The 27,988-nt window shown below is 53.1% G+C and overlaps 12 protein-coding genes across 12 annotated transcripts; 6 read left to right on the plus strand and 6 right to left on the minus strand.

Annotated features, from left to right (window-relative positions):
• Window positions 1-371: 371 nt before the first annotated feature.
• On the plus strand, window positions 372-2,569 carry BU25DRAFT_427516 (uncharacterized protein; the record flags this gene model as incomplete). Its single annotated transcript, XM_033708449.1, has 2 exons — window positions 372-467; window positions 521-2,569. The coding sequence occupies 2 exons, from the start codon at window positions 372-374 to the stop codon at window positions 2,567-2,569; spliced, it is 2,145 nt and encodes a 714-aa protein (XP_033566843.1).
• Window positions 2,570-3,773: 1,204 nt separating this feature from the next.
• On the minus strand, window positions 3,774-4,574 carry BU25DRAFT_330095 (uncharacterized protein; the record flags this gene model as incomplete). Its single annotated transcript, XM_033702344.1, has 1 exon — window positions 3,774-4,574. One exon carries the CDS (start codon window positions 4,572-4,574, stop codon window positions 3,774-3,776), a length of 801 nt encoding a protein of 266 aa, XP_033566844.1.
• Window positions 4,575-5,581: 1,007 nt separating this feature from the next.
• Window positions 5,582-6,503, minus strand: BU25DRAFT_79966 (uncharacterized protein). Its single transcript, XM_033712125.1, has 2 exons — window positions 5,678-6,503; window positions 5,582-5,627 (listed from the first exon to the last, which is right to left on the minus strand). Exon 1 carries the CDS (start codon window positions 6,269-6,271, stop codon window positions 5,795-5,797), a length of 477 nt encoding a protein of 158 aa, XP_033566845.1. The 5' UTR covers window positions 6,272-6,503; the 3' UTR covers window positions 5,582-5,627; window positions 5,678-5,794.
• Window positions 6,504-7,491: 988 nt separating this feature from the next.
• BU25DRAFT_453857 (benomyl/methotrexate resistance protein) lies at window positions 7,492-9,277 on the plus strand (the record flags this gene model as incomplete). Its single annotated transcript, XM_033709827.1, has 5 exons — window positions 7,492-8,159; window positions 8,207-8,518; window positions 8,570-8,838; window positions 8,893-8,931; window positions 8,982-9,277. 5 exons carry the CDS (start codon window positions 7,492-7,494, stop codon window positions 9,275-9,277), a joined length of 1,584 nt encoding a protein of 527 aa, XP_033566846.1.
• A 61-nt stretch (window positions 9,278-9,338) lies between these two features.
• BU25DRAFT_453858 (uncharacterized protein) lies at window positions 9,339-9,813 on the minus strand (the record flags this gene model as incomplete). Its single annotated transcript, XM_033709828.1, has 2 exons — window positions 9,339-9,359; window positions 9,454-9,813. The coding sequence occupies 2 exons, from the start codon at window positions 9,811-9,813 to the stop codon at window positions 9,339-9,341; spliced, it is 381 nt and encodes a 126-aa protein (XP_033566847.1).
• A 193-nt stretch (window positions 9,814-10,006) lies between these two features.
• BU25DRAFT_79650 (uncharacterized protein) lies at window positions 10,007-10,709 on the minus strand. The gene has a single exon (XM_033712123.1). It carries the CDS (start codon window positions 10,575-10,577, stop codon window positions 10,200-10,202), a length of 378 nt encoding a protein of 125 aa, XP_033566848.1. The 5' UTR covers window positions 10,578-10,709; the 3' UTR covers window positions 10,007-10,199.
• Window positions 10,590-14,368, plus strand: BU25DRAFT_405984 (WD40 repeat-like protein). Its single transcript, XM_033705170.1, has 3 exons — window positions 10,590-11,001; window positions 11,055-13,702; window positions 13,749-14,368. Exons 1-3 carry the CDS (start codon window positions 10,841-10,843, stop codon window positions 14,201-14,203), a joined length of 3,264 nt encoding a protein of 1,087 aa, XP_033566849.1. The 5' UTR covers window positions 10,590-10,840; the 3' UTR covers window positions 14,204-14,368.
• Window positions 14,245-14,859, minus strand: BU25DRAFT_405986 (dolichol phosphate-mannose biosynthesis regulatory). The gene is made up of 3 exons (XM_033705171.1): window positions 14,808-14,859; window positions 14,680-14,760; window positions 14,245-14,599 (listed from the first exon to the last, which is right to left on the minus strand). Exons 1-3 carry the CDS (start codon window positions 14,808-14,810, stop codon window positions 14,420-14,422), a joined length of 264 nt encoding a protein of 87 aa, XP_033566850.1. The 5' UTR covers window positions 14,811-14,859; the 3' UTR covers window positions 14,245-14,419.
• A 196-nt stretch (window positions 14,860-15,055) lies between these two features.
• On the plus strand, window positions 15,056-17,720 carry BU25DRAFT_357296 (MIF4G-domain-containing protein; the record flags this gene model as incomplete). The annotated part of the gene is made up of 1 exon (XM_033703567.1): window positions 15,056-17,720. The coding sequence occupies one exon, from the start codon at window positions 15,056-15,058 to the stop codon at window positions 17,543-17,545; it is 2,490 nt and encodes an 829-aa protein (XP_033566851.1). The 3' UTR covers window positions 17,546-17,720.
• Window positions 17,721-20,262: 2,542 nt separating this feature from the next.
• On the plus strand, window positions 20,263-21,404 carry BU25DRAFT_79996 (S-adenosyl-L-methionine-dependent methyltransferase). The gene is made up of 2 exons (XM_033712126.1): window positions 20,263-20,985; window positions 21,039-21,404. The coding sequence occupies exons 1-2, from the start codon at window positions 20,344-20,346 to the stop codon at window positions 21,216-21,218; spliced, it is 822 nt and encodes a 273-aa protein (XP_033566852.1). The 5' UTR covers window positions 20,263-20,343; the 3' UTR covers window positions 21,219-21,404.
• Window positions 21,405-21,963: 559 nt separating this feature from the next.
• On the minus strand, window positions 21,964-22,537 carry BU25DRAFT_417269 (uncharacterized protein; the record flags this gene model as incomplete). Its single annotated transcript, XM_033707789.1, has 4 exons — window positions 21,964-22,085; window positions 22,140-22,210; window positions 22,323-22,420; window positions 22,472-22,537. The coding sequence occupies 4 exons, from the start codon at window positions 22,535-22,537 to the stop codon at window positions 21,964-21,966; spliced, it is 357 nt and encodes a 118-aa protein (XP_033566853.1).
• A 2,290-nt stretch (window positions 22,538-24,827) lies between these two features.
• On the plus strand, window positions 24,828-27,239 carry BU25DRAFT_382327 (uncharacterized protein; the record flags this gene model as incomplete). The annotated part of the gene is made up of 2 exons (XM_033704239.1): window positions 24,828-25,220; window positions 25,304-27,239. The coding sequence occupies 2 exons, from the start codon at window positions 24,828-24,830 to the stop codon at window positions 27,203-27,205; spliced, it is 2,295 nt and encodes a 764-aa protein (XP_033566854.1). The 3' UTR covers window positions 27,206-27,239.
• Between the last annotated feature and the right edge of the window lie 749 nt (window positions 27,240-27,988).

A 27,988-nucleotide genomic window follows, 5' to 3' on the forward strand; every position in this document is an offset into this window, starting at 1 on the left:
TGAACGGGCGTCCTCCCATAGATAGGTTTACAGTCAAAAAAATGGTCGGATCCGACACTGTGGCTGGCCAATCAGCCTCGCACTGATGCAACTGCGACGCAAGACCAGGCAAGTGTACTCGCCTCAAAGCCGAGTTCGGGCGATCTAGGCTGGGTTACCTCTATTCCCAACCACACGACGTGATTTTATCAGCTGCTCTATCTTGACCCCTTGTTACCTTGATACGCAACGGTTCCTATCGGCTGTGTCATCATTGCAATTTCACCCGCATTAATTGGCGAAGTGCCCCTCTTGCATCTTCTTTCCATCCTGGGGTATCACACCATCGTCTTTCGACATTGCCCAACTTGTCACTTTGCCAACTAGCAGACATGCCCGCTTTGGCTCAACAGAAGGCGCTTGCACAGGACCTGAAGACAAAGAAGACCAAATCCAGGAATGGCTGCGGTCGTTGCAAGCTGAAGCGAGTAAGTCCCCACAAACAACCTTTTAAACTAATACCATTCTAACCTTACACTAGCTCAAATGTGATGAGACCGCCGGATCGTGCCTGCAATGCAAGAAGAGAAACGTCCCTTGTCCTGGTTACGAGAAGACCCTGAAGTGGTCCACCAAATATGAGGTCTTCCAGCCTACAGAGTTCACACCGTCTCCTCCTAAACCAAGGACAGCATCAGCTGGTGTTCGCAAGACTTTTAAGGCCACAGGATCTTCGCTCCCAAAGAGTGTCGCCAATGGCATCGAAGCTCTTGCTGCTGTACTTCCTGCAGGCAGGAAGAGTGCAGATGTTGAGATGACTGGTAATGACAAGCAATCAACACCACCACTGGTCTCATCACCGTCCTTGGAGGAGCTGGTCATCACTCAGGAGTCCTCCGAAGAGGACGAGGACTCTCCTCGATACCTCGAGCCGTTTCCAATGGATGACATCAATGTCTTGGATTCTGTAATACTTGATGGTTTTGTTGACACAATCCCACTGCCTAACGAGGAGTCTCACTTTGATCCATTCAATAACACTGACCTTGACTCCACTGTAATGGACGACTTCGGTAGCTTTGGCGGTTTCGACTTCAACGCAAACCCTTCTTCTTTCAAGCACAACGAGTCATCAACAGAGTCGTTTGTGCTGACCACTTGCGAGTCCAGCCGGGAAGCCAGTCCTCCCCGCCTCTCACGGTCGTTGCTTCTTGGTTTCTACAGACTTCCTAGTCCCTCACCAAATTCTTCGTCGCCGGACGACCAGGAGTTACTTCTTATTCAGCATTACTTCAAAGATGTGTGCGCCGTCTTCTCTTCTTTCGATTCACATCTCAACCCTTTCAGGACCACAATTGGCAAGATCTACCAAGACTCACCTTCGATCAGCTATGCCATTCAATCCATGTCCGCAGCTCACCTCGCCAACACATTTCCATCTATGGCGGCGATTGGCAATGAGCTCCAGCGCAAGGCTGTTGCAGCACTTCAGGAAGAACTGCCGTTGGCACAAGCTGGCCACATCAGCTGTACAAGGACGTTCCTCAGCATCATGATGCTTGGTTTTACCACATCGTGGCACGATAGCAATGCTCTTGGGACGGAATTCCTTGCTGCTGCTCGAGGTCTCATCTTGCCCAAGCTGATGGATAGGTCTCAGGAAGTTGAGGTGCAGCGTGAAGCACAGTTCTTTGAGGAGTCTCTTATCTACTGGGAGATGGTCATGGGCTTTGTGACAGAAGACGCTATGAGCTTCTCGCGGCCGTCAGGTATGCGCCCTCGGGTAGTCTCCAACAAGAAGAAGAGCACCCCGGCAGGCCGACGTCCGGACGGTAAGATCGTTCCTCATCCCTGGACAGGCGTTGCCCCAATGATCCAAGCTCTGTTCGCTGAGGTTGGCCTTCTTGTGCGCAGTGAGCGATCACTCAACAGGGACTCGGTCATGGACCTCATTCGTCGTCAAGAGAACCTCTTCAACGCCACGTCCTTGGAAGAAGACCTCCTGGCTGTGGACTACCCCTCAGTCGATGAGATTGCTGACACTGGTGATGACCGCACCCCGAAGGAACACTTCACTGTCCTCGCCGAAGTATATCGCTGCGCTGGCCTGCTTGAGCTTTACCGCGTCTTCCCTTCCATCCTATACAAGCGCTTGGGTAGCAACAAGCTGCCTGTGTCCGAGAACGTCGACTTCCACTTCCCGATGCCCCGTTTCGAGACTCCACACGAAGATGCCGATATGAAGCTGTGGCTCAACTCTCTGGCCATGCACATCCTGCAGATGATTGAGTCTCTGCCAGCATCTTCGGGTACGTTCTGCATCCAGCAACTCGTCCTCACCGTAGCTGCCTGCGAGCTCAAGTTGGTCTCGTCGGTCGACTTCTTCGACGTGCACGCCAATGACTCGAAGGTACTTGAGGTCAGAGAAAAGGTCATCCGACGTCTGGAGGTGTATGCTCATCGCCTGCCTGGCAAGCCACTTCGTCGGTTGATCACATTGATCAAAGAGACATGGCGACAGTCAGACGAGGGTAACGATGCCTTCTGGATCGACATTATGAACGAGAAGGGCTGGCACACCATCATATAAATGATGCGTTGCTACCTATCTCTATCGACCTCTTCATGTGTCTACGACCTTTACATCTTGCATAGCGCCTTCCCCTCGGGGCCTCTCAAAGGCTCCACCTTCTGTCGTCCCCACGCCACGACATCTTGTTTCAGCAACTCCTGTACTTCCAGCGTTCTTCCGGCTCACGGCGTTACATCTTTCTTGCCTCCTTCCAAGTTGTCCAACTCGGCTTCATCGATGACTGGCCTTCTGGTCTCGATCGATGCGACATCATGTCCATACACTCGGTTCGACACGAACCTCTAATCACGACTTTCATCTAGACTACCCGAACCAACATCAACCGTTTGATGTGAATCACATCGTGTGATTGTGGTGACCGACCACTTGCGGCAACCCCTTCGATACCCCTGCGACAACACGCCTACCGCCAACTGGACTCTCGCCCTGCCCTGCAACGACACCCTTTTGCGACTACCTCATGGAGCCCATCTGCGATGACTCCCACTGCGATAAAAAGAGATACCCCTGCGATACTCACGATATACCCGCTGCAACTTCAGCCTCCGGCCACCTAATGACGGTTTAATTTAGATATCCATAGCGACAAGCCTGGACTATTTTCTTCCCAAGCACTTTGCCCATGTTTTTTGCATTTCCTTCTGGACAGGTAAGGCAGGTCATGCTTGTGCTGTTGATATCACTGGAGCCACGCACCTACCCTCGGCCAGTCGTCGTCCCTTGCACCTCCCCACGCACGCGACATCATCTCGACTGGAATTCATGTCGACTTGCTTTGTCTTTGTTAGCACGCATTTCTTTACCGTTGATTGCACATATACGTCTTGCTTTACGATACCCCATTAGCGTTTCGTCAACGTTTTGTTTGCGATACCCTTTTACTTCGTGTCATCTTTTCATGGCACTGGCAAGAAGAAGAAGAAGAAGAAGAAGAAGAAGAAGAAGAAGAAGAAGAAGAAGAAGAAGAAGAAGAAGAAGAAGAGAGATGGCAAGGAGGAATTAGACAAGGAGTAAGACGGACACCATTGATCAAGGATAAGACGTCCCTTGAAATCTCCTAGTGGATACAATCCTTCGAGACCGCATCTGAACATGTATCATACATCATTAGGGTATATGGACTGTATATACTGCCTCTCGCATCGCTGAAAACGCATGCTCAGGCATCAACTACAAACAAAAGCGCCGCATGTGAATAAAATCACATCACCGGCCTGTTCGCCTCATCATCGTCCTCACTGTCATACGCAATGAACTCCCTCCTCCCGCTCGAGCTCTTGACAATAAAGTACCGTGTCGCCTCGTACGCCCTGATCTTCTTGTCTGCACCGGGGCTGAAAATCTCATCCTTCTCACTCACTTGGGCGGGGATTGCGAGGAGTAGTCGTTCAGCGCCGGGGAGTCGTAGTGCCTTTTTAGATGAAATCTGGTCCTCTTCAGAATCTGTCGAGGAGCCGGAGAACCACCGCATGCCCAGATGAATGCCCTCAGCGACACATGCCAGAATTGTGACGGCGACAATGATCTGTAGAGCCCAGAGCGTAAGGCACGAGTCGCTGTACGCGGAGAACGCCTCGGGTTCTGAGTAGCACACTATCCTCTCGTTCGGTCGAGATGTCGGTCTTGCCTCCTTGTTCATGAGGACTTCTGTAGGTAGGGGTTTCTGCTCTTCATCATGGCTAGGGTAAGGCGTTTTCGAGGAGAGCTTGTCGCGCACGTAAGATTCGTAAAGGTCAGGCTTTGCGTGGCGGAAGTTTTCTAGCTCTGGGCCGAGATTTGCGCATTTGTCGAGGCTTTGTTGGTGGTAAGGGGAGGCGCTGGGGGTTGGGTCTGTGGGCTTCCAGTTGGCGGGTGTCCAGTGTGCAGCTGAGGGGGTTTCGAGGGGGTTGAAGGCATCGGAGACGAGGACGCAGCGGCAGTTGGTGCGTGTTTGTGTCTGTGTTGGTGCGGCGAGTGTTGTTGTGGAGAGAAGGAAAGTTGTGAGGAGTATTGTGGTGCGCATGATTGCGGTATTGTGTTCGAAGACTGGACTGCACCTGATGTTAATTACCAGTACTTGTAGAGTGAAGGTGATCATACTCACTCAAATCCCTGTTCTTCTTCAAGATGATTAAAGCCGAGTCTTATCTATTGTGACTGTCGAAGGTTCGGGTTTCTGGATGCGTCCAAATTGAGATGGTACAAGGTCAAATAATTACTGCAAGCTGCTGACCGGGGCTCAACGATTTCGTATGATGCTATTGGTATGTCGACCAGAGATGTTCAATCGCGATGCTTCGTATCTGACGGCTACAATGATGTCGTGTTAAATAGCAAGCAGCAACCAAACACGAGCGGCGCCCACTCAGTACATGTACTCAACCGGTCGCTCATGAGCCCGGACCTAGTCGAACCTTCCCACCTTGGTGTGACATGCACTAATCGCGCACTCACTCTCGTCTCAGCTGCGCCCGCGGGCAGCCGGCACTAGATGCTCTATCCATGCCCTGTCGCTGTCTGCCAGATCCCGTCCAAGCGCCATGGTAAGCATATTATTAGGCCGCTAAGGGTCGCAACAGCAGTTCTTCCAGGCTCAGTTCTGCAATTGCAGTGCTGAAAACGTGCAGTGAGTGGCCTGTGCCCGAGGGCTAGATCTCGAGGCTCGCAGCGCCCAAAGCTCGGCAGGCGCAGGCGGACTGCTGCTTGACTGCAACTGCACTGGCTTTGGCAGCCCCGCAGATCCGACTCAAATGCCGCTGTGACTTCGCGATTTGTGGGCGTGAGCGCGTGGTTTGCGCTGCTGGTTTCGATATCATGTCCCGCCTGTGCCGACGTCAAGCTCGTTTGCGGAAGACGTGATGACCGCATTCCAGGAGCCGCGCCTCCAGCCTCGTAAAACAGACCCCTAACACAGTCTCACATCATGCTTTTCATAATCTACGACAACGATCCAGAGCCTCTCGTATCTGAGAGACGATTGCTGCAGCCTGCGGAAAAACCCTCGGGCACACCCTCCCCACCTATACTCTTTTTGAATCAATAAAAAACACTGAGAGCGCCGCCCTAACTAGCTTGTCTATTATTATTAACCTCCTTCCCCATGCGTTGTGTGGCTAGCTTTGGCACCTCATTTCGCAGTACGAGGCTGCCCTACCCACGTGCGCACCGGTGAAAGATAACAGCGGTCTGCATGCCGCTTCGATATAATGCGCATGCAGATTTGCGCAGAATCACACCTCGCTTTTACAGGATCTGCCTTGCCAGCGTTGGGTTCCACCAGCAGGAAAATTGAGAAGAAAGATGAACTGACGCGTTTCGCAACACGAGGCACGAGATGTTTGCGGGCCGTGGGCGCCGCGGCCTCCGCACTGCCAGACGTCTGATCTTTGTACAAAAGCGCGGTTCTTTGCGGAGCACAAAACTGTGTGCGTCTGGTGAGGTTGTCAGGAAACACATGACAGCTGTTGCGAAACAAGTTAGGGGCCAAGCTTTGCGTTCGAAGCTTAACGGCTGATAAGATGACCTTGAAACAGGCGCTCGTCGAAACCATGGAGCTGGAGGGTTGACGTTGACAGTGTACAGACCCAGCGTAGAGACCGGTGTCACCATGAAGCGGAGCAGTGGATGCCACACGGTTCGCGATGAGTTGTGGGCGTTGCTGATCAGGCCGGAGGTGAAGACACTCGTCGCAGGATGAGCCCTAGGGGCTGGGCTCGACATTGCAGGGTCCTTCGTGCAACCCACGACAAACACACTGAGGTCGATTCATCGAGGGAGCTGATAGTCTACAGTAAGACCCTACACCGGTGCAGACTCACCGTTCATGGAGCCAACGTGTCTTCCTTCACATGCTTCACTGGGCGGCTCTTCTTATATGCCAGCAAACCGACAACTAGCTTCCAAGGTTGCCTGTAGTGAGGGTGTGCGATGTCAGCATCGACAACCAGCTCACTACTTTTTGCTGACACCGGAAACATGCGGCTTTAGGCTGCGAGATCTGCTACACAACATGATCACCACCGTTCCGGGCCTGTGGGAAGAAGAGCCTCCTTCGTGTCGTTGAGTTCGGAAGTATTGTAGAATTCAACGCACCAGATGTGATAGCGATTGCACGCATACAGCTAGTTGTCTACGTCGCTGTAGGCCGTTCGATCACCTTCTTCAGGGCACATATCGCATCTTGCTCAGCTTACTCCCCGAAGCGGAAGACGTTGGAGTTGCACAAACAAGAAATGAGTAAGCAGCCGCACCTTGGAAGAATGCACCCTCGGACTCCCAAAGCGACCGCCGGAGACTTTCAGAAACGTCAAAAGAGAAGGTTTACCAATCGGTTCGAATGCTGTCCGAAGGTCTTCGTCCGGCGTTGGCACCATCTCTCTGCTTATGGATCCTGATTGTTACCAGCTACTTGCGGCAGCCACGCTTTGTAATAATCACAGGAAATCACCTCGACTCACCATGACCATCGACCAATTGCAACGAGGACGGGTGGAAAAACACGCGCTTTTGTCCACTGAAAATCGTCGCTGCAATGCGCCGCCCTTGTACTGGGAGGCACTTGTCTTCTGCTGATAGCTTAACGTGAAGGCACGATGCCTAACGCAGGTAAGTCGGCTTCTGCCCTACGGTACTGAGGCGTCTACACCACGTCGATTTCGTCAGCGCCATTACCATTTGGTACTTGGCACTGTACACAGTCATCACATAACGCAAGAGAGTCTGACAAACGCCGATATGTTGCACGGCGTTTGTGATGGACTTAAGGGCAAATGCGCGAAGATATAAACCTGCAATGCGTTTGGAGGCGCCAGAAAGGCAACTAGCACCTCCTACCTCCTGCCTCCTACTTCTCAATTAGTTCTAAACACCACTTCGCAGTGCGGCCTTCCAAGCTGTACTTCGACTGCTCTTAGTCCTTGCACCTGCAACCGGCCTTCACAATGTCTTACCTATTCCGGCACTCATCAGTAGGGACTGCTCTCCACTACATCCGCCATCGCAACCTCGACTTCTCCCGTTCTAAGGCGAAGGCACTGTCACCCTCCTCTTCGACCGATGATATCCCTGCCGCGATCCCCGCAGACAGCGTCCTCGGTGCCGAACTCAAACTCGAGCAAAGTGCGACCCTCGTCGGCTGGGACGGCCCCAATGACCCAAGCAACCCTCAGAACTGGCCGATGAGGGACAAGGTCCTCATGACTACCCTCATCGGCCTGTACACGTTTGCTGTATACGTCGGCTCGTCCATCTACACACCTTCACAGGAGGCGGTACAGGAGGTATTTCACAAGTCACACGTTGAGGGTTCGCTGGGCCTCGCGTTATACGTGCTAGGCTACGGTATCGGATGCCTACTCTTCTCGCCCATCTCAGAAATCCCAGCCGTTGGACGAAACCCACCATATGCTATTTCAGGCTTCCTTTTCGTCATCCTGTGCATACCCACTGCGCTCGTGGAGAACTATGAGGGTCTGATGGTGCTGCGATTTCTGCTTGGTTTCATGGCATCGCCTTGCCTGGCTACAGCAGGAGCGTCGCTAGCCGACATCTGGACCATGGCTCAGTTTCCCTTTGCTGTAGCTTTGTGGGCTGCGACAGCAACCATGGGGTAGGTGTTCTCTCTGTCATGTAGAAGAGCCATGCTAATCGTGATAGTCCCGCTCTTGGCCCAACACTTTCCACCTACGCTGTCCGCGATCTTGGTTGGAGATTCTCATCTTGGGAACTCATGATCATCGCCGGACCAGTCTATGTCTTAATGCTGTGCATGCTGCCCGAATCTTCAGCTCCCACGATCCTATACTACAAAGCAAAGCGCCTTCGCGAAGAGACTGGTAACCAGAACCTCATGTCTGACGCAGAGAAGAAACAGAAGAACCTGAAGGCCTCCAGCCTCCTGTTTGACGCTCTCATCAAGCCCTGGGAAATCAACGCGCTCGACCCCGCAATTCTCTTCACGACCATCTAGTAAGTTGAAGTCTTATAGTATTTGTAGCTGCTTGCTTACAATTTACGCAGCATGGGCTTGTGTTACGGTACTTACTACTCGTTCTTCGAGTCACTGCCTCTTGTGTATCCGGTCATGTATGGGTTCTCCGCTGAAAGTACCGGACTTGTTTTCCTCGTCGTCGCACCAGCTGGTCTCCTCGCGTTCACCGTTCACTGCATCTACCTCAAGTATAGAGTGTTTCCAAGGATGATGAGCGGCACTTTCGGTGAGCTCGAGAACCATCTGCTGCCGGGTTTGTTCGCAAGTCCGATTATATGCATTGGTCTCTTCATGTTCGGTGAGTCGGGCCCTTTCCACGACTACAAGCAACCTCCGCTAACAATTCCTACAGCATGGACAGCCCGTCCCTCAGTACACTGGATAGTGCCAAGTACGTCGAGTTTCCCCTGAACTGATATAATCTGCTGACCGCGTCTGCAGCACTCGGCCTAGGATTCACCATCTTCGGCACATACTTTGTCGCACAATCAGTGCTTTTGTACATCCCTAACATATACCCTCGATATGCCGCCAGCATCTTCTCAGCGAACAGTCTATCGAGAAGCTTGTTTGCGTTTGCAGCAATCTTGTTTGCGAGGCCCATGTTTGTAAGCATCGATATTGACGGAGGTGTCAGCCTGCTTGCTGGGTTCATGGTGCTATGTACCATTGGTATGTGGGTATTGTTCCAGTTCGGTAAGGGCATGAGGGAGAGGAGTAGGTTCGCTGTGGTGTAAAGAAGGGCTTGAGCTATGTGGCAGGGATGCAGTCGCAGATACCAAATCGTAGACCTAGAACTTAGATGCGGCAATGGTAAAACTACACTTGGCAATTCTGGGATCGTGAGTACTTGCCAGAGGGGCTCATATGTTGCAATCGTCTCTGCGCTAACCGCTGCTTGAGTAAAATGTACGCGTATATTCTGTTGGTGTCTTATGGTCGCCTTGGTCTCGGTGTTCTTGATTGTGTGCTCGATGTTGCTGAGCTTCTTCGTAGAGTCATTGGCGTAATCCTGGTGGATTTGCTTCGCTAGCGCGACGGTCTCCGCTAGGACTTCTACCAGCGGGCGCGTGAGCAATTTGACCTTCTTCGCTGTCTTCGCTGTACGCCCTGAGATCTTCTTTACAGCGCGGACCTCATCGAGAGCCGTCTGTTGCAGCTGCTCGACGGACTCGAGCTGCTTGGTACGTCGATCGAGCTTCTCGTTGCTAAGGTCGAGCTTGGACGACTTTGAGCTGGTATAGCGGTGGATCTCACTGACCTGCTGGCCCATATCAGCGGCCCGATGGACAGCACTGTCGAAGCGCCTGGCTGGTCGAGCGCCATTCGAGGTTGAGTGTTGTTTAGCAAGCTGTTGAGGCGTTGCGCGTCGGTTGAGGTGGGCATGACAACTCAAAAAGTTCAACGATGAAGAATGAGGTCGAGGTGGAGGGAGCCAATAAAGATCGATGTGAGGTACGCCACACGCGGGAGACAAGGTCGGGGACGGGGAGCCATGGTAGACTCGACTGGGGCTGGTTGCTTCTTGGAATCACTTGACGAGTCTTCTTCGATCGGCGGTTTGTAGCTTTGTTGACAGAGGGCTCACCCAAAACGACCTGTAGACTTGTGTATACTTGTCAGCGAGCAATAACCAGACAATGTCACCTTGAATAACTCCTAAAATTCGGAGCGTTGGATTATTTTACTCCTACGGCATATAGTGTACTCTGTGAATACCTGCAGACAGGAGAGGGCTTGTCTCATTGCACAAAGAGCCCGGGCATAGCAGCCCCATTTTTTGTTTCTCTTAGCGAAGCCGGGAGGTCTCCAGTCATATGCAGACAGTGATCTGCTACAGCCAAAACTACCTGTAGCCTCGTGTACACATGTTAGCCAGCAATAGCTGGACAAAGCCACAGGAAAGCCTCCCAGGTGTTGGTGTTTGGCTCTGTCATGCGACATCAAAGAGGGTGTTGTGAGAGATCGGCGCCTCGGCAGGCGGCAGGGCTGATGCTTGCAGACGGTGGCGGGGAAAGCACGGAAGTCCATCGTCATTCCCGCGAAGCTGCAACCTCACCAAAAGATAGCGAGGATAATCACCAACAACCACTTGCAGCAGTTCGCGAATGCGCCGCAATGCGTGTCAGCTCCTCTTACGCGAGCCCGGACCTTGACAAACTCCCGCCTGACTGATTACACCTTATTTGCAATCCCCGTGCATCAACGCGTGAAACTCGGCCGTTCGCCTCGCCGCTACTTTCCCACTCCACCCTCGGAGCTTGCCACAAACCTCTCACGAAGCCTCACTTGTCTACAAGATGAGGCATACCGTATACGACCGCTTGCTGAAGCGAGAAATTGGCCACCAGCAGAGGACGTACACCGACATTCGAGGCATCTATGGGGACAGGCACTGGGTCGATGACCTTGACATCGTAAATGAATTAGAGGGACACAATGGATGTGTGAACGCTCTGAGGCACGCATGCAATTTGTTCCAGCTTCACGCAACACTGACTGACTGTCTGCTAGCTGGTCAAGATCTGGTCGCCTCCTTGCCTCTGGCTCTGACGATCACCGAATTAACATTCACTCGTACAATCCTGGCTCAGACACAGAGCAATTCAGCTTGACGACTTCTATTGTCACAGGTCACCGATCGAACGTCTTCTCAGTGAAGTTCATGCCCTACTCAAACGACCGCACCATTGTCTCGGCGACCGACGACGTTCGTATCTTTGACATCGAACACTCTGGACACTCGGCTTATGGCTTAGGAAGCAGGCAAAGGGCCATTGGGACGAGACCTAGCATCCATCATGCGAGGAATGCCGTCACCCTCACTAGTACAGAAACGAACGAGCGGGCGTTTCGTAGCCACAATGATACAGTGAAGCGCATTGTCACCGAGGACAACCCCTTCTACTTCCTGACGTGCTCAAACGATGGCGATGTACGGCAGTGGGACATCAGACAGCCGTCAAACACATATCCACCCGCACAAGATGGTCGACTGCCATCATGGGCAAGAGATCCAGATGCTGCCGACAGTGTGCCGCCGCCGCTTATATCGTACAGTCGTTATGGTCTCGACCTCAACACCGTCTCCTGTTCGCCATCGCAACCCCACTACATAGCACTCGGTGGTGCTCATCTTCACTGCTTCCTTCACGATCGTCGTATGCTAGGAAGGGATACGAATCGCGAGCGAGGGTCTAGACTATCAAGTCCAAGCAACTGGACTAAGAATGATGAAGAGCTGCTAGGGCAAGCCACGCAATGTGTCAAAAAGTTCGCACCTAGCGGCAAGCAACATATGAAACGTAACGACGGTGGCCACATCACAGCTTGCAAGATCAGCGATGCGCATCCGAATGAGCTTATTGTGAGCTGGTCGCAGGACCATATATACAGTTTCGATATCCAACGGGCGCCAGATGCGCGTGAAGAGGCCACAACATCGAAGGTGACGGCTGGTGATACTACAGGTCGGGTAAAGGACAAGAGCCGGAAGCGCAAGCGCCCGAAGTCGAGTACGCAGGATATCACGGATCGAGCCGGCTCGAGGCAACGTACCGAAAGCGACGAAGAAGACTTCGCCCTTCGAGTTAGGTACGGAAACGGCCAGTCTGAGGAGATTCGCATTGGAGCTCCTACGAGCAATGGCATGTCGCCAGACGAATTGAATGAGCTGCGTGGCACAGATCACTTCCGAATCGCGAAGACGACAGTACAGGTCAAGACGCGAATCTTTGATTTGGCTAACCACGGCGAGTTCGGGCTGCATCTAGCCTACACGTCGCTCTTGGGTATGGCACACTCGATACTGCCTGATATGGACGACATATCCAGATCCTGGGGTTATCCAGTCGACCCAGATCCTGTCGATGTTGTGGTGCAGAACAAGTTACGTGACGACCGCGCCGCATCTCGACGCTTCGTCCAAGCAGCTGGCACACTTTCTCGAGCAATGGGGGGGCAGCTCCTAACAGGTTCTAGCTCGACATCAGATGCTATGATTGCGCAGTACTTTGCTTCGATACAGCCAGCACCTCGAGAGCGAGAACTGCCACAGCACGAACAATTCGGTTACGACTTCCTCAAGGCCATCTTGCTGTGGCTCGACAGCGGCCCTAGTGCAGTCATCGAAGGGTTTTCCAGTCGCAGTGGAGGTGAGCGCCTGCCGATACCGCAGGACTCGGACATGGACGCCATCGAGGAGGCACTCGTTCCCTACCTGCTGGATCTGGCAAGCGAGCATCCGATTGTCGACGTCGATGTATCGAGGTTTATGAAGGACGACATTCGGGTGCTCTTTCCCACCGAGATCGATGCGGTTCGCGCCTTCTCGCGGGCAATTCAGATTCCCTTCGCAGACTTGACTGGCGATGAAGAGGACGAGGACAAGCCCCAGGTCGCTAATCAGAACCGTGATGTGGCGAAACTGAAGTGGGGTCATCAGATTGGAAGAGGCCTTCTACTAAACGCTGCGAAGGATGTCAAGTTTTCATTTGTTGATCGGGCGTTTGGCGGCCAAGGCATCTCCGACGCAAGTATCAGGGCGGAAGAGAGGACGTTGAAGGAGCAGCAAGAGGACATCGATCCCGTTGAGGATGAGTTGGAACAGCTGGGCGCTGAGATCGCAAGGGCTGATGCGATTAGTGAGCTGGAGGCGGCGGCGGCGGCGGCGTCAGGGTCAGGGTCAGGGTCAGGGTCAGGTGCTGAGCATCTTCCTGCTGAGGTCGAAGATCTCTTGGATGAGGGAGACGAGGAGGAAGTCGAAGAAGAGGAAGAAGACGACGATGACGACGACGACAGCGACGGCGATCTGGAAGAAGGAGACGAGGAGGAGGAGGAGGAAGAGGAAGAGGAGTCAGGCTCAGAGGACGAGGAAGGCTTGCGGCGGACAAGAAGTGGGCGCATGTTGTGGAGGTCAGACTTTGGTCGGAGAAGATCCCAAAGAGCGAAGGTGGAGCGCGACATACCATGTGCACCGCACACGCGGGTGTATACCGGACACTGCAACGTTCAGACAGTCAAGGATGTCAATTACCTTGGACTTCAAGACGAGTATGTCGTCAGCGGCAGCGACTGCGGGCATGTGTTCATCTGGGAGCGCAAGACGGCGCAACTTGTCAACATCCTTGAGGGCGACGGGGAAGTTGTCAACGTTGTACAAGGTACGTCAGCCCATCCCTTCGTCTAGGTCTTACTGACTGTTCCCAGGACACCCTTACGAACCTACCATGGCCGTGTCTGGCATTGATCACACCATCAAGATCTTCTCGCCGGATATTCGAGACCAGGGCAACGCTCGAAAAGGCATCGGCGTCCACTCCGCAGACACAACTGGATTTTCAAGTATCAACCTTGGGCGTCGGAGAAGGCCTAGTAGGCCAGAGCCGGAAGACGAGCCTACTAACGACGAGGCGTTGAGTGACAGCGAAGGGGAATACACAGCGGGTGGATTGAAGAGCCGCAAGCGCATGCACCAAGCCTACCAGATCACTTCGAAGAACGATATGGACCGCAAAGGAGGACGGGATGATTACTTCATCTCACAAGCGGTATTTGCACAGCTCGCGCGACACATCGCTGCGAACCAAGGCGGCGAAGGCGAAATGAGCGAAGACGGAGAGGGACCGATCGTCATCACTGAGGACAACTGTAACGTCATGTGAGAGGAGGGCTTCACTAAACGCAATTTCAAGCATCTTGCAGGGTCAAGCTCGCGGCTTCTTGCACTCCAATCAAGTGCATTGCAAGTACGGTGTATTGTCCCTAGTGCTGCCGTTTGCAGTCTTCATGCTTTGGATATCTCCCAAGCGCCGCCCATGTGCCAGAGTGTTACCCCATATGCCTCGCACCGTACTGCGCAACTCTATGCAACGTGTCCCCTACGAAGCCTTCTTCTGCTGCGCCTTGAGAGCCTTCTTGCGGTTGCTCCTTATCATGACCACGGAGAGGAAGGAACCGACGACGGTGGTGAACAGGATGATGAGGATCACAGGGATGCGGATGGCCCAGACGCGGGGGAGGAAGAGCGAGTGCAGGACGTGGTCCTCGTCGACGAAGGGCTGTGGAGGGGGGTTAGCGCCTGACCGAGAGGATGGAGCTGCAAACGACTGCATGTCCGCTGCAAGGAACGTGTGCGCACCATGAACAGAGTCCAGACGGTGTAGTAGACGAAGATGGCAGTGGCTGCGATGAGCATGCTGAGTCCCACAAGGCGGTCGAGCTGCGATTGTCAGTCACGAATTCGCTACGAGTGGCTGCAGCGCATACCATTTTGGGATTTGTGAGTCTAAGGAGCGTGGCGACGAGTGTCTGTTCAGTCTTCAATGTCGACGTGGTGAGAGCACCAAGCGTTAGCACGGGCGATGCAGCGCAGGGGTGAACGCCAAGACTCGTGCCCGCGCGGCTGCCTTTCTGGAGCTAAAGTTTCTCGCGACAGCTCGGGACGACTGCCATCACAGCGCCCGCCGCGTTGTGAACACTCCTACACACCCACGTCGCAGCAGCGGGCCGTCACCATGCAAGTCGCCTCCGCCGTCCGCATCCCCTCGCCCGAGCCGGAGGTCGAGCAGGAACCCCCCCGCAAACGCGACCGCTCGCCCTACGACGCCGGCCCATCGAAGCGCTCGCGGCGCCACGGCGACGACGACGATGATGATGATGATGTTGCACCTCCACGCCGCGAGCGGGGCAGCGACCGCCAGCGCGACCAGATCGGCAACAGGAACACCGAAGTCGCAGACGACGATGCGCGCCTCAACCTCTTCAAGAACGCCTTCAGCGCGAGCCGCAAGCTGCCCATCGACGACTCCAAGACGCGCGCGGGCGGTGCATACATCCCGCCCGCGCGCCTGCGCGAAATGCAGAAGAACATCACCGACACGGCGACACCCGAGTTCCAGCGCATGGCGTGGGAGGCGCTGAAGAAGTCGATCCAGGGTCTGATCAACAAGACCAACACGGCCAACATCAAGATGATCGTTCCCGAGCTGTTCAGTGAGAACTTGATTCGCGGACGTGGGCTTTTCTGCAGAGCGATCATGAAGGCGCAGGCTGCCAGTCTGCCGTTCACTCCCATCTACGGCGCGATGGTGGCTATCGTTAATACAAAGTTGCCGCAGGTGGGCGATCTGCTGGTTAGGAGGCTGATTGTGCAGTTTAGGAAGAGCTTTAAGAGGAACGACAAGGCTGTGTGTTTGGCGAGCACCATGTTCCTCAGTCATCTCGTCAATACGCAGGTCGTGCACGAGGTGCTGATTGCGGAGATGTTGCTCCTTCTGCTCAACAAGCCGTCAGACGACTCGGTGGAGATTGCAGTGGGCATAATGAAGGAGGTTGGCGCGTTCTTGGAGGAGATGAATCCGGCGATTGCGAACGCGATTTTCGACCAGATGAGGAACATCCTGCACGAGGCGGATATCGACAAGCGCACACAGTACATGATTGAGGTGCTGTTTGAGGTCAGAAGGACAAAGTACAAGGAGCATGCTGCGATCAAGGAGGATCTGGACCTTGTGGAAGAGGAGGATCAGATCACACATAGGCACACATTGGAGGATGATGTCAAGGTCGAGGATGGTTTGAACATCTTCAAGTTTGATGCAGAATACGAAGCGCACGAGGCTGAGTACCAGAAAATCAAGGCGGAAATTCTCGGAGAAGAGGAGGGCAGCGACGCCGAATACACGGACGCTTCAGACTCGGACGAGGAGGACGAAGAACAAAAGGCGGAAGATGTCAAGGACCAGACCAACGCCGATCTCGTCAGCCTTCGCCGAACTATCTACCTCACCATCAAGTCGAGCGGGGGCTTCGAAGAGTGTTGTCACAAGCTGATGCGCATCAACCTCCCACACGGCCTCGAAAACGAACTCACGACCATGATTGTCGAGTGCGCCAGCCAAGAGCGTACGTACGAAAAGTTCTACGGCATGATCGGCGAGCGATTCTGCAAGATCAACCGCATGTGGACCGACCTCTTCGAAGAGGGTTTCGCACATTACTACGAAACCATCCACCGCTTCGAAACAAACCGCCTGCGCATCATCGCCCAATTCTTCGCACATCTTCTCGCTACAGACGCGATTGGGTGGCACGTGTTCCAGGTCATCAAGCTGAACGAAGAGGACACAACGTCCTCATCTCGTATCTTCATCAAGATTTTATTCGAAGAGCTGCTCTCCTTCCTTGGCCAGAAAGACGTCGTTGCGCGCTTCAAAGAACCCATGTTGCAGGACAGTCTCACAGGGGTCTTCCCTACAGACGCAGACGATCAGGCGAAGACGCGCTTCTCGATCAACTTCTTCACCGCGATTGGCATGGGTGTGCTTACTGAGGGTATGCGCGAGTGGCTCAAGAACGCGGCGCCGAAGCCGAAACCACTTCCTGAGCCGGAGAGCGATAGCGAGGACTCGAGGAGCGTGTCGAGTTACTCGTCTTACTCATCACGGAGCAATTCACGCTCACGCAGTAGGAGTAGGAGCAGGAGCAGAAGCAGAAGCAGAAGCAGAAGTCGCACCCCAGCGAGGAGGAGAGACTCTCGATCTTCGTCGAGAGGAAGGTCATACACACGCAGTCCCACACCAGACCGCAAGCGTGCCACTGCTGGCAAAGGACGCGCTCGTTCCCTTTCAGACTCGCGCTCTCGGTCACCCTCTCCTGCATCCCGCAAGAAGCGCAACTACTCTTCCAGCCGCTCGCCTTCACGGTCTCGCTCTCCACCGCCCAAGCGTCGCGGTCGCAGCCCGTCAGATTCGCTGTCGAGGAGCCCGCCGCCAAAGAGGAGGGGTAGGAGTCCGAGTGCGAGTGTGAGCAGAAGCAGGAGCCCCGTCAGACGGAGGAGAAGCTACAGCTCGAGCAGGTCCAGATCTCCACCGCCGAAGAAGGCGAATGGGAAGGGCAAGGCGAGAGCTAGTGAGAGCAGAAGCCGGGGCCCTGTGCGCAGACGGAGAAGTTATAGCAGCTCGAGGTCGAGAAGCCCGCCGCCACGGAGAAGGAGGGACTCATGAGGGAGCAATTTGAATGAGATCCCACCCCCATTGACAACTTACGTCCAACTTCATAGGAGATCCCAAAACTTGAAAGCATTGGAGGTTGCAGATATCAATATGTAATTAGCATAGCATAGCATGGATCTGGGCAAAGTCAGATTTCATCGCATCAAAGTTTCCATCACGGAGAAGGCATGTTCTCTCGAAACCTGGTACCGTCTTCATCCCACTCGCGTCCACCTTTCCCTAATCTCCTCAAACACTCTACGCATCCTTTCCACCGGTTTCCCCCTCTTCGTGTTGTCATATCTATCCCCCATAATCAGTCCCTCAAGGACCTGTTCACTCCGCCCTCTCCTCGCCTGCTCAACACTAAACCCTCGCAAATGCACGAACAAGTCCTTCAGTCCCGCCTCACACAAATACCTCACCGGGGCGAACGACAGTCTCGCATCACGGCAAACATCCCCGTCCGGAGGCACACTGTATTCCCACCCGTTTAAGCACCATCTCAGTCCTGAGACGTTGATCGTGAGCGGGAGCGCCGGGAGGTTCATAGCATGCTGCATCAACGAGAGCGCGTCGAGGTAATCGTTCCATCCAGGTGTGTTCGGGGCGGAGGTACGCTGGCCGCGCAGATGGGAGGATTCACTCCAGCCAACGAATGTGCTGGAGAGCACCGTGAGCGATGGAGGATAGATACAGACTCAACTCGATCTGGGTTAAGGGGAAGATGCTGGTCTCAGGCCATGTGTGCGCGTAGGGGTCCATGAGCTGTATAGAGGGGCTGTTGTAGGGGAGTGACCAGGATTTGGTTGAGGGTGTAGTATACGGAAAGTGCGCCCTGCCGGACTTGGCTGCTGACGGAGAATAGAGGTTGCGCCGGAAATTACATGTGCATGATGAGGAACATACCAGGGATTGGGCTGAGCAGTAGCAGAGCCCTGAGTGGTCTGCTGGCGCGCAGACGTTGCAGCAGAGGTATCCGATGTATTCGTCGGTGTTTGGGCCGGGAAGGTAGATACAGGGACCAGTGCAGCAGTCTGGGCATGGATCGGCGACCAGACCGTAGCCGTAGCCGGTGCATGTGGGAGACTGAGCTCGTGTGAACTATTTGCGAGGGCGCCATTGGACTGTGGCTGGGGAGATGAGATCGGTGTGTGAAAGGATCGCGGTGCGTAGCTCCTGTGGTAAGTCCAGGTACCTGGAGGGCTCCAGTTCCCTCTCACGGATCATTGTAACCGCTCTTACAACGCCGTCAACGAATCGAAAGATCTCCATGTCTTCATTGGTGTATTGTGGTACTTTGTAGTGCTTGTAGCGACTGCAGTAGTCCTACCCTCAGGATCAGTGGTCTCAGCGTACGACATGGCTGTATGTGCAAGGAAGTAGAGACTGACCATTTTCACCTTCCACCAATAAATTCCTCCACACAGCTCCACAAGCAAGCCACAATCCTTCAGCTGTGGAGGCCGCATCATAGGGTCGACCACAGCTCTAGCATCATCCACCGTTCTCGCGCGAAAAACAAGTCTCAGCCTCAGCTACCCAGGCTGAACCTACCTCACAAATCTTTCCGTCATCACTGTTCAATTCTTCAAGGTAGCCTTCCCCCATCTTGTCAAAAGACCAATATATCCCAGAGACTAGCAAATCTACCCATCCACCACCCATCCATCACTCCTCACCACAGTCTTCGGAACATCAAGCCGGATCTTGGATAGATTTTGAAATGGTGTAGCTGAGATCGACAAATAGGTTGTTCGGGCCGGCGTATGAGTAGACGAGTTGCCGCACGAACAGGGGTATGGAGAAGAAGGTATGGCCTGAGGGAGTGAATGGGGGGTGAGCGGGATGGAAGTAGTGGGAGAGTCGGCGTTGTGAGATCTTAGTAGGAGGTTTCAAGTGAGCCTGGAGTTGACCCAGCTGGCCGGGCAGACGGCTGTTATAATGGAAGGAAGAGAGCAGAGTTGCCTGTGTCAGCGCAAAAGGGTGAAATCCCGAAACAATGGGTCGGTGCCGAGATGGACAGTAGTCAGCGGCCAAAAAGCAGGAGTATCTGAGCTTGGAGATAAGGTGCATTTCTACTTCCAGAGATCTGATAGGCTTCCGGTCGCACCTTCGTGACATACAGACTTGTGCAGCAAGACAAAAACATACAACAGCGGGTATATTTGCTAGTGGTCACTCACCTAACGACTAATCCGCCGATACGTTGCTTAAATAGGGTTGAGCGAACAGGAAGCCTCGTTTTCAACGTCCTATGGTTGTGTATGAAAGATACGGCAGGAAATGTGCAAAATCTGGTGACTACAATGCAGACATTGTCCAATACATGCATAGCTTCCTCAGCCCATGCTCGACAACGACGAAGATGCCGGTTAGAAACGAGCGTCGAAGGCACAGCTTGATTAGATTCATTGAAATGGTTGGTGCCATGAGTGTGTAGGCCCTGTTACGAGTCTCGAAGTTGTTGAAGTGGAATGAGTTGTGACTAAGCAGTTGAGCACCGCAATGGTCCGGCATCGGAGGCATTTGAGGGGTGCTTTCCTTGACATCATCAAGGCAACCTCCTCCGGACACCTTCGACCAGTATTCCCGTCCCTTTAGTGGATTATACCTCCGCGTTCGCAAGATCGCGACGTCGGCGTAGACATTGGAGTCGTGCATTTGGCACCTGAACATAAACCTCTTATTCCACGACTAACAGCTTCATGCTCACTGCTTACCACTTCCTGCCCACCTCATAAATCAACCTGTACACTTACTTGCTCACCAATTAGAACCCTTTCACAGACAATCCTGCATTTCCCACGATGTCAGGCTCTTATCTTCACGGCCACCACGCCTCAGTCCTCCGCTCCCACAGCTGGCGCACCGTCGAGAACTCAGCACCTCACCTCATTCCCTACCTCAGGCCTGACCTCAAGGTCCTCGATGTGGGTTGCGGCCCAGGAACCATCACCGTCGACCTCGCCACCCGTCTGCCGCAAGGTTTCGTATACGCGATCGACCCCTCCGCCGATGTGATCGAGAAAGCAAGACAACATGCGAAGGAGAAGGGCGTTACAAACGTGCGATTTGAAGTTGGCGACATCTTCAACTGGCAAGGCTTAGATGGTGTTGAAGAAGCTAGCTTCGATGTTGTGCACGCACATCAGGTACTGCAACACCTGCAAGACCCGTTGGGCTGTATGAAAGAAATGATGCGGCTCACAAAGAAAGGTGGGATTGTGGCGGTGCGTGACTGCGACTACGGTGCTATGGACTGGTACCCCGAACACCCCGGCATGCAGAAGTGGAAGGACTTGTACATCAAGGTCGCGTTGGGATTGAAGGCGTACCCGAACATGGGTAAGATGCTGCATTCTGTTGCGATGCAGGCTGGGATACCGAGAGAAGATATTGAGGCGAGTATCAGCGCTTGGTGCTTTTCTACACCCGAAGAGCGGGCATGGGTAAGTAATTGGTGGATGCAACTAGTTCGGATCCAAAGCTAATGTGAGCTTAGTGGTGCGGTTTATGGGCAGACAGAACGGTCAAGAGTGACTTCAAGCAGAGAGTCCTTGACGGCAACTACGGCACCGAGGCTGAACTCGAGGAGATTGCAGCAACATTCCGAGAGATGGAGAAGAAAGAGGATGGCTGGTTCGCAGTCATCAACGGGCAGGTCATTTGTCACGTCAGGTAGGCAGTGCAATGTAAGAGACAGTAATCGCAGTAAGCTACATGCTCTTTCTTGGATCTTCCACCGATTCGCTGTCAGCTTGGACTCGCTATCTCTTCCACATCTGGTCTTACAATACTCTCACCTTCTCTCACCCAGACATCCGACGCAGATCAGACCTGCTGCCAATCACACCACACAACGCCTGTACCGCACGCGAGTCAGCTGAGTGTGCGTGCGTTAGCTGGCTAGCCTTGCCATAGCTTCCATATCAACCCCACTTTACCCCTCCATCCTCAGCTATCTGACTATCACCAATTTCACAACATCCAAAGCAAAGCAACAACATCGTCAGTCAAACGAAGGAGAAATCAAACAGTCGTTCAACAAGCAAAATGCAGTCCACCACCGTCCTCGTCAACTTCCACAGCAGCTGCCCCAAGTGCGGTGCCAGCATCGATGGCGACAACAAGTCCTGCGGATCCTGCGGTAGCGTGAGTGAAATTAGAGATCTATTATCAGAATGCTGCTAACGTGGGACATAGTCTTGCCCCGTCTAAATTATGGCCAGCAACGTCGGTTGCGGTGCGTAAGGCACAAGGTTGAACGGCGAAGTACAACTACGGCGATACGGAAATGAAACGGAATTCGCAAGTCTATTATGAGTGAGAACGTAATAAATGAATGGATAAACATGAGCACGCAACTTTTCCTCCGTCCACTCTTTTCGTTGTACGCGATTTAAGTAGATCCCTTCCCGCAATTTAAGTCAACCGTAACGCGCTTTCCCATGCACGAACTCAGGCAGCTGCGGTGGCTGGAGGTTCACTCTACGTGCGTGCAGATCTGCTTCTGGGGGAGAGTGGGCGCCTGAGGCTCCTCCGGAACATGCTATCTCACATCAGACCAGCACTACTTGAAGAGGTGAACAGCTGGTGTACTTACGTTCGCTAGAGTGACCCTGAGTCCGTTCTTGCGTGTGGTCGCTAGAGTGGACGATACGAAAAATAGCGCCGCTGTGACGAGCAGTATCATGACTACGGCTCGACTCTGCACAAGGCGCTTGATAGCATCGCCACAATGTTGCCATTCCACTCAACGTGCAGTACAGCTACTGCGTCGGCACACCCTATACAGCAGGCATCCTCGAGATATATTATGTATCCCATCTGGAGATATTTGCAGCGACTTCGATCTGTTGTAAATCCGTGTTTGACAGCAAGAAACTGTTGTAGCGTCAGTGATATGTATTATCCGAAACGTGGGGCTTTACTCACAGTGCCAGCAGCAATATCGATAACGATGACGAGGGAGATGCTGCCGGGTAGCATCCACTTGGTCATCATGACTCTTGATCAGAGCGACTGAAAGCCAAAGAGATGTTATTGCAATGACGATCTGTACAATACGAACGATCATGTTGGGGACGAGGTACGTGTTGACAGGCATTATGAAGACAAATTCTGATGAATTAAAAGTATAGTATCAGCAAATAATAGGGAGACCTCAAGTTTATCTGAATTTCAAACGTAGTGCTGGTAAGTTGACACATGTATGGCTTTAGTAACATTGCTCAATGTCAAGATTTTGGTGTAACGTTTTCCATTCTACTGTTCATCCCCTGCCTTAAGCATAACGTCCTACAGGATGGACAAGCTCGGGCAATGCCGGGGGGTCTGCACTGCTCACATATCGATGTGTCTGAGCACAAGTATCGTATTTTCGCGCTTTTCGCTCCTGAAGCTCATGCTCACAATCCTCGTGTCGCTATAAGTCTTTGGTGGTAAATTTGACTCGGTCTTGCTTACATTGATCACAACAATGCGAAACCCTTTCATACTGAAGAATAGGGCTTCTCCGGATCTACCGCCTCTGCTCCTTACTAGCCTTAGACCTTTTCTCTTGAAGACCTCCACGACGAAGGTGATCGTGATACTGGCAAAGCCGGTCGCCGTCGTCAAGAACATGAAAATGTCCAGCGTACGGGCATGTGCACAGCGCGCCTCCAGCTATTCACTCCATTCGAACAAATCTGATCCGGCAGGCCAACATTTAAGGTTGTTGTTGAGCTCGTCTGCACACCGCTCGTCGAGGAAACTGACTTGACTCAGATCTTTTAGGTCGTTGCGACAATAGTTTGGTGGACGAAGGCTCCTGGCCATGAGTATAGGATGTTAGTGGATGAAAAATTAGTTTGCAGTGCAAATAACCTACTAGGCCTCCTACCAAGTTCAGGATGGTTATAAGAATGTCCAGACCAAAACCGAACTTTCCATACCAGCTGAGGTGGACTAATATGAAGCAGATGATAGCACCGACCAGCGAAGAAGATCCGGCTAAGATCGAAAAAATAATTATTCTCGGAACTGACTCGCACTCCAGAGCCTACGTTGCTGCTAACACGATTGAAAGGCCAAGAACGACCGCCGAAAAGGATAACTGTAAAGCACGAGTGATCGCACTCAAAATTGTGCTGGTATGGGAGCCATAGTCGAAGGAGTAGTCATGCGAAACACCGTTGCAAGATCGAGCGTATAGAAAGATTTGAAAGCATGAGATTCTCCAGGAAAGATGTATGTCACCCGCCATTGGCAGGTGCAACCGCAGGAAACATTACTCTCCTGTTGGAAGCCAGGATGCATGTGCTTTAATCTACGATCTCGGAGATGTCTGGTCCAAAGAAGATGTGATAAGAGTTTGAGTAACATATGACGCTACACACTGTGGGCAGCAGTAATGCACACGGCCATTCTACACGAGATGCATTGGATTTCTTGGGGCATACCAGGGGTTGGACATGACCCAAGTACATATACATGACCGAAAAGACTTAGTCAGGACATATACAGTGTGCTTCGTTGGAGATGGTAGTCTTCATATATGCATCTGCACTGCAGTGTTTGTCAGCGAGGGTTGTTGAGCACGCGATTGCTACCCAGCCAGTTCGCAACAACATCATGCAGGTTAACACCATCACCAATTTGGCAGGAGATATCGTACGACCGGGGTCTTGAAGTTCGCCGCCGAACTCGAGTTATGGGGCAGGGGCCCATACTTTCCTTAGCTCCTTCCTCACACAGCCTAGCTTGACCACTCAAGATGAATGCTTGCACGAGCTTCCATCACTCCACAAAGCTTCGAACAGCAGTTTCGCAAATCTACTCGGCCACACTTCAGTGTCATCTTCTCAGTGCAGGAACCTACGTTGATTCCGCCTGTCAACATCTTATCATTCTCGTCCCGGCACATTTCTGCCTGCACACACGAGAACGTTCCTGACTGCCGAATTGTTCTGGATACGATCTTCGAACGGCCACTATCACAACTGCCTCTTTGGGAATCGTCGAGAACATAGACTCGTTGACTTCGGTTTAAGAGATCGCGAAACCTCCTCCCATTCGCTGCAATGGATCAGTTTGCCTCACCCTGCATGGATCTTTGTCAACAACCCTCATGGTTGCTGCAGCTATGATGCCTACCCACAACGGCTCGAGCAAGATTCCACGGTCCGTGGCTATGGTACCACGGAGTACCCTGATTCCAGAATGAGTATAAATGTAGCGAGGGTCTCCAGCATCATGAATTCTGGCATCCGTTCTTCGTAAGTGCTTCGACCTCACAATCGCCGCGAATATGGTCCGGTTCACGAGTGCCGCCGCGGGCTTGTCTCTTACCTCTGTTGCTCTGTCTTCACCTCTTCAGGGACAGCTGTATGCTCGCCAGAATGCATCGACTCCCTGTGCGCAGGTGAGTGCCTCTGTTGCGGCGCAGAAGTCCGTTGCGACTCCCACCGTCGCTGCGGAGCTGGCGTACGAGTGCATTACCTCGGTACCATTCAACCAAACTGCTGCTCTGGCCTTGGTTGATGGCGTTGTGCCTTACTTCAAGTGGCAGAGTAACACTGCTTTCTTGAAGGATCCACCTGTGGAGTACGCCGAGAAGGTCCAGCCTGCTGTCGACATCTGGGGCGAGCTCGAGAAGATTCGCGGCAAGGTTGTTGGCGGGCAGTACGGGAACGAGTTCGAGGTACGAAAGGAATAAGCAATGCCTTCAGAGACGCAGCTGCTGACCTTGCAAAGTTCGGTTTCGAGCTTTACATCCTTCTTCAGAGCACACACGACGGCCACTTCGTGTACGTTCCTGACGTAGTTGGCACAGTCTTCAACTACGCCCGCCCTGTGCCTCTTGTTTCGGTCTCTGCAGATGGAAAGGAGCTCCCCAAGGCGTACGTCTACGCAGACGTACTTGCTGAGTCGTTTGGCAACGCCACTTTCACCTCTTCTCCGATCAGCAAGATTAATGGCGAGGATGCTCAGGCTTTCTTGGAGAACTGGGCCCAGTACGGCTCGCTCCAGGACCGTGATGCGTTGTACAACAACGTATTCTACGAACTTGCGACAGTTTCTCTCGGTCCTTCTGGATCTGGTATCGGAACCTTTGCCGGTAGTGGTCGTGGCCGCTGGGTTTACCCGGGCGCAACGACCGAGCTCGAATTCGAGAACGGCACCAGTGTTACTTACAACAACTATGCAAAGGTCCTGATTCCCTTCACTGATATCACCGATGGAGAGTCTCTGTACAAGACTTGGTTCACCGGCAATCAGCCGGTTGCTGCAACACCTACACCTACTCCTTCCTCGAACATTACATCTTCTGCAGTCTCATCTGCGACTGCCTCTGCTACAGTCGCTCCTATTCCCGCTCCTGGGTACCCGCCACCAGTTGTCCGCGAGGCACACAACCTGATTGGAGGCTACTTCCTCGAGGACGACTACTCTGACGTTGCTGTCCTTTCTGTTCCCTCGTTCGTGGGTATCAGCGCACAGGAGGAGTTCCAGGAAACTGCTACCAGTTTCCTTGCCGCGGCGAAGGCTGCTGGTAAGAAGAAGCTCGTTATCGATGTCTCTGCTAACGGCGGCGGCACTATCCTTCTAGGATACGACCTATACAAGCTGCTCTTCCCCAATGACATCGACCACGCCGCGTCCGACCGCTTCCGCGCTTTCGAGAGCACTGACCTTCTTGGTCAGAAGATCTCTCAGGTCGCAGAGGGCCTGCCTCGCCAGCTTGTCACCGAGGAGCAGAACGAGACGCTGTACGAACTTACTGACAGTGTCGTTTCCTCAGTCTTCAACTACCAGTCTGATGTCTCTGTGAACGGCACAAACTTCGTCAATTGGGCGGACAAGTTCGGACCCATTGTTCACGAGAAAGGCGACAACTTCAGTGACCTCTTCCGCTGGAACCTCTCTGATGTCTTAACACCCCTGAACTCTGGAGGCATCTACGTCCACGGATACGGTCCCCTGAGCAACTACACTCAGCAGCCTTTCGCCGCCGAGGATGTCGTAGTTGTTACCGACGGTTACTGCGCGTCAACTTGCACAATCTTCTCTGAGCTCATGCGCCAGCGTGCTGGTGTCAAGTACATCTCTCTCGGTGGCCGCCCACGTGAGGGCATTACCCAGGCCGTTGGCGGTGTCAAAGGAACAAACAACTTATCATGGACCTACATCCAGTCCTTAATTCAGTACACGGTCAACAACCTGACTTCCAGCGCTGAAGAGGCAGTAAAGCTCAACAGCACAGAATTTGGCGAGTACTGGAGCGACACCGTCTTCGACCGACTTGCCATCGGCAGCTCAGTCAACATCAACTTCCGCGACGGTATCCGCGATGGAGACGAGACCTACACTCCCCTCCAGTTCGTCTACGAGCCATCTGACTGCCGCATCCTGTACACCAAGCAGATGACGGTCGATGCCACAGCCATTTGGAAGGCCGCAGCTGACTCGACCTGGGCTGGTAAGAGCCACTGTATTGCTGGAGACCTGGGTAGCTACCCTACTGGATCCAAGCTAGCTAAGAGGGAGTTGACCGTACAGGATAAGGTGCTTAGCAGGAGGATGCACCAATGGAGGAGGGAACTCAGAGAGCAGGATTACCCGCTCGATGTGTTCACCAACCTGCGCGAGGCTAAGCTTGGTGGCGATGGTATCATGTGGCCGTAAGGAGGCAGTGAGTCTGTTAGCTGTAAATAGTCGCTCGATGCAAAATCGATGGTTTATATCGAATTTCAAGTTTCTAAGTGCAGTCTTGACGGCTGTTGCCCTTGGTGCCTGACCCTTGACTGAGCACCCTCGTAGTCGATTCCTCCCTCGTGGTAGCGGATGTCGCCATTCTAGCTTCTGTGTAGTCGTCGTGTATTTGCTAGCTCATTTTACTCGCTCCCCGGAACTCGGATGAATCGACTCATCCTTCGATGGCCGCCGTCTCATGTAATACCGGAAGGCAGCCCTTGGTACCTTGTGACATTCTCACGGAGCACTTCCGGTATATGAACATTCTTGCCGCAACTGTGCGAGTCTGTTGCTAGGGCATCATTCTCTGCAAGCGCATCAAGGTCTACCCAGCGCATGGCATCGAACCCTCGAGTCGTTGTCAAGCGCATCGCCGCAAATAGAATGACGGGAAAATCCTTCGTACATTGCAAGACAGGAGGGCGGAGCAGCTTCCGGCGCTTGCAGACCTCTTAAAGGGCTTTAGAAGGGCCCAGGTCCGTGGAGCGTCACACTTGAAAATGCGTACAAAGTCAGTTCATTGATGCGACCGATGCAGCGATGCGTGCGGAGCCGGCAAGCCACTAGATATGGCAGGTGCGGTGGCGGATATCGTGAGATCTGTTCTTAGGAAGTCTGGGCCGCGGAGGGATGTGGACTGAGCACAACATGACCGCCATACCTAGGTATGGAGGGGCAACGGTTAAAACACCGCACCTTCATCGTGCGATCTCA

The sequence above is a fragment of the Macroventuria anomochaeta genome (assembly GCF_010093625.1).
Source record: "Macroventuria anomochaeta strain CBS 525.71 unplaced genomic scaffold BU25scaffold_2, whole genome shotgun sequence".
Lineage (NCBI taxonomy): Eukaryota > Fungi > Ascomycota > Dothideomycetes > Pleosporales > Didymellaceae > Macroventuria > Macroventuria anomochaeta.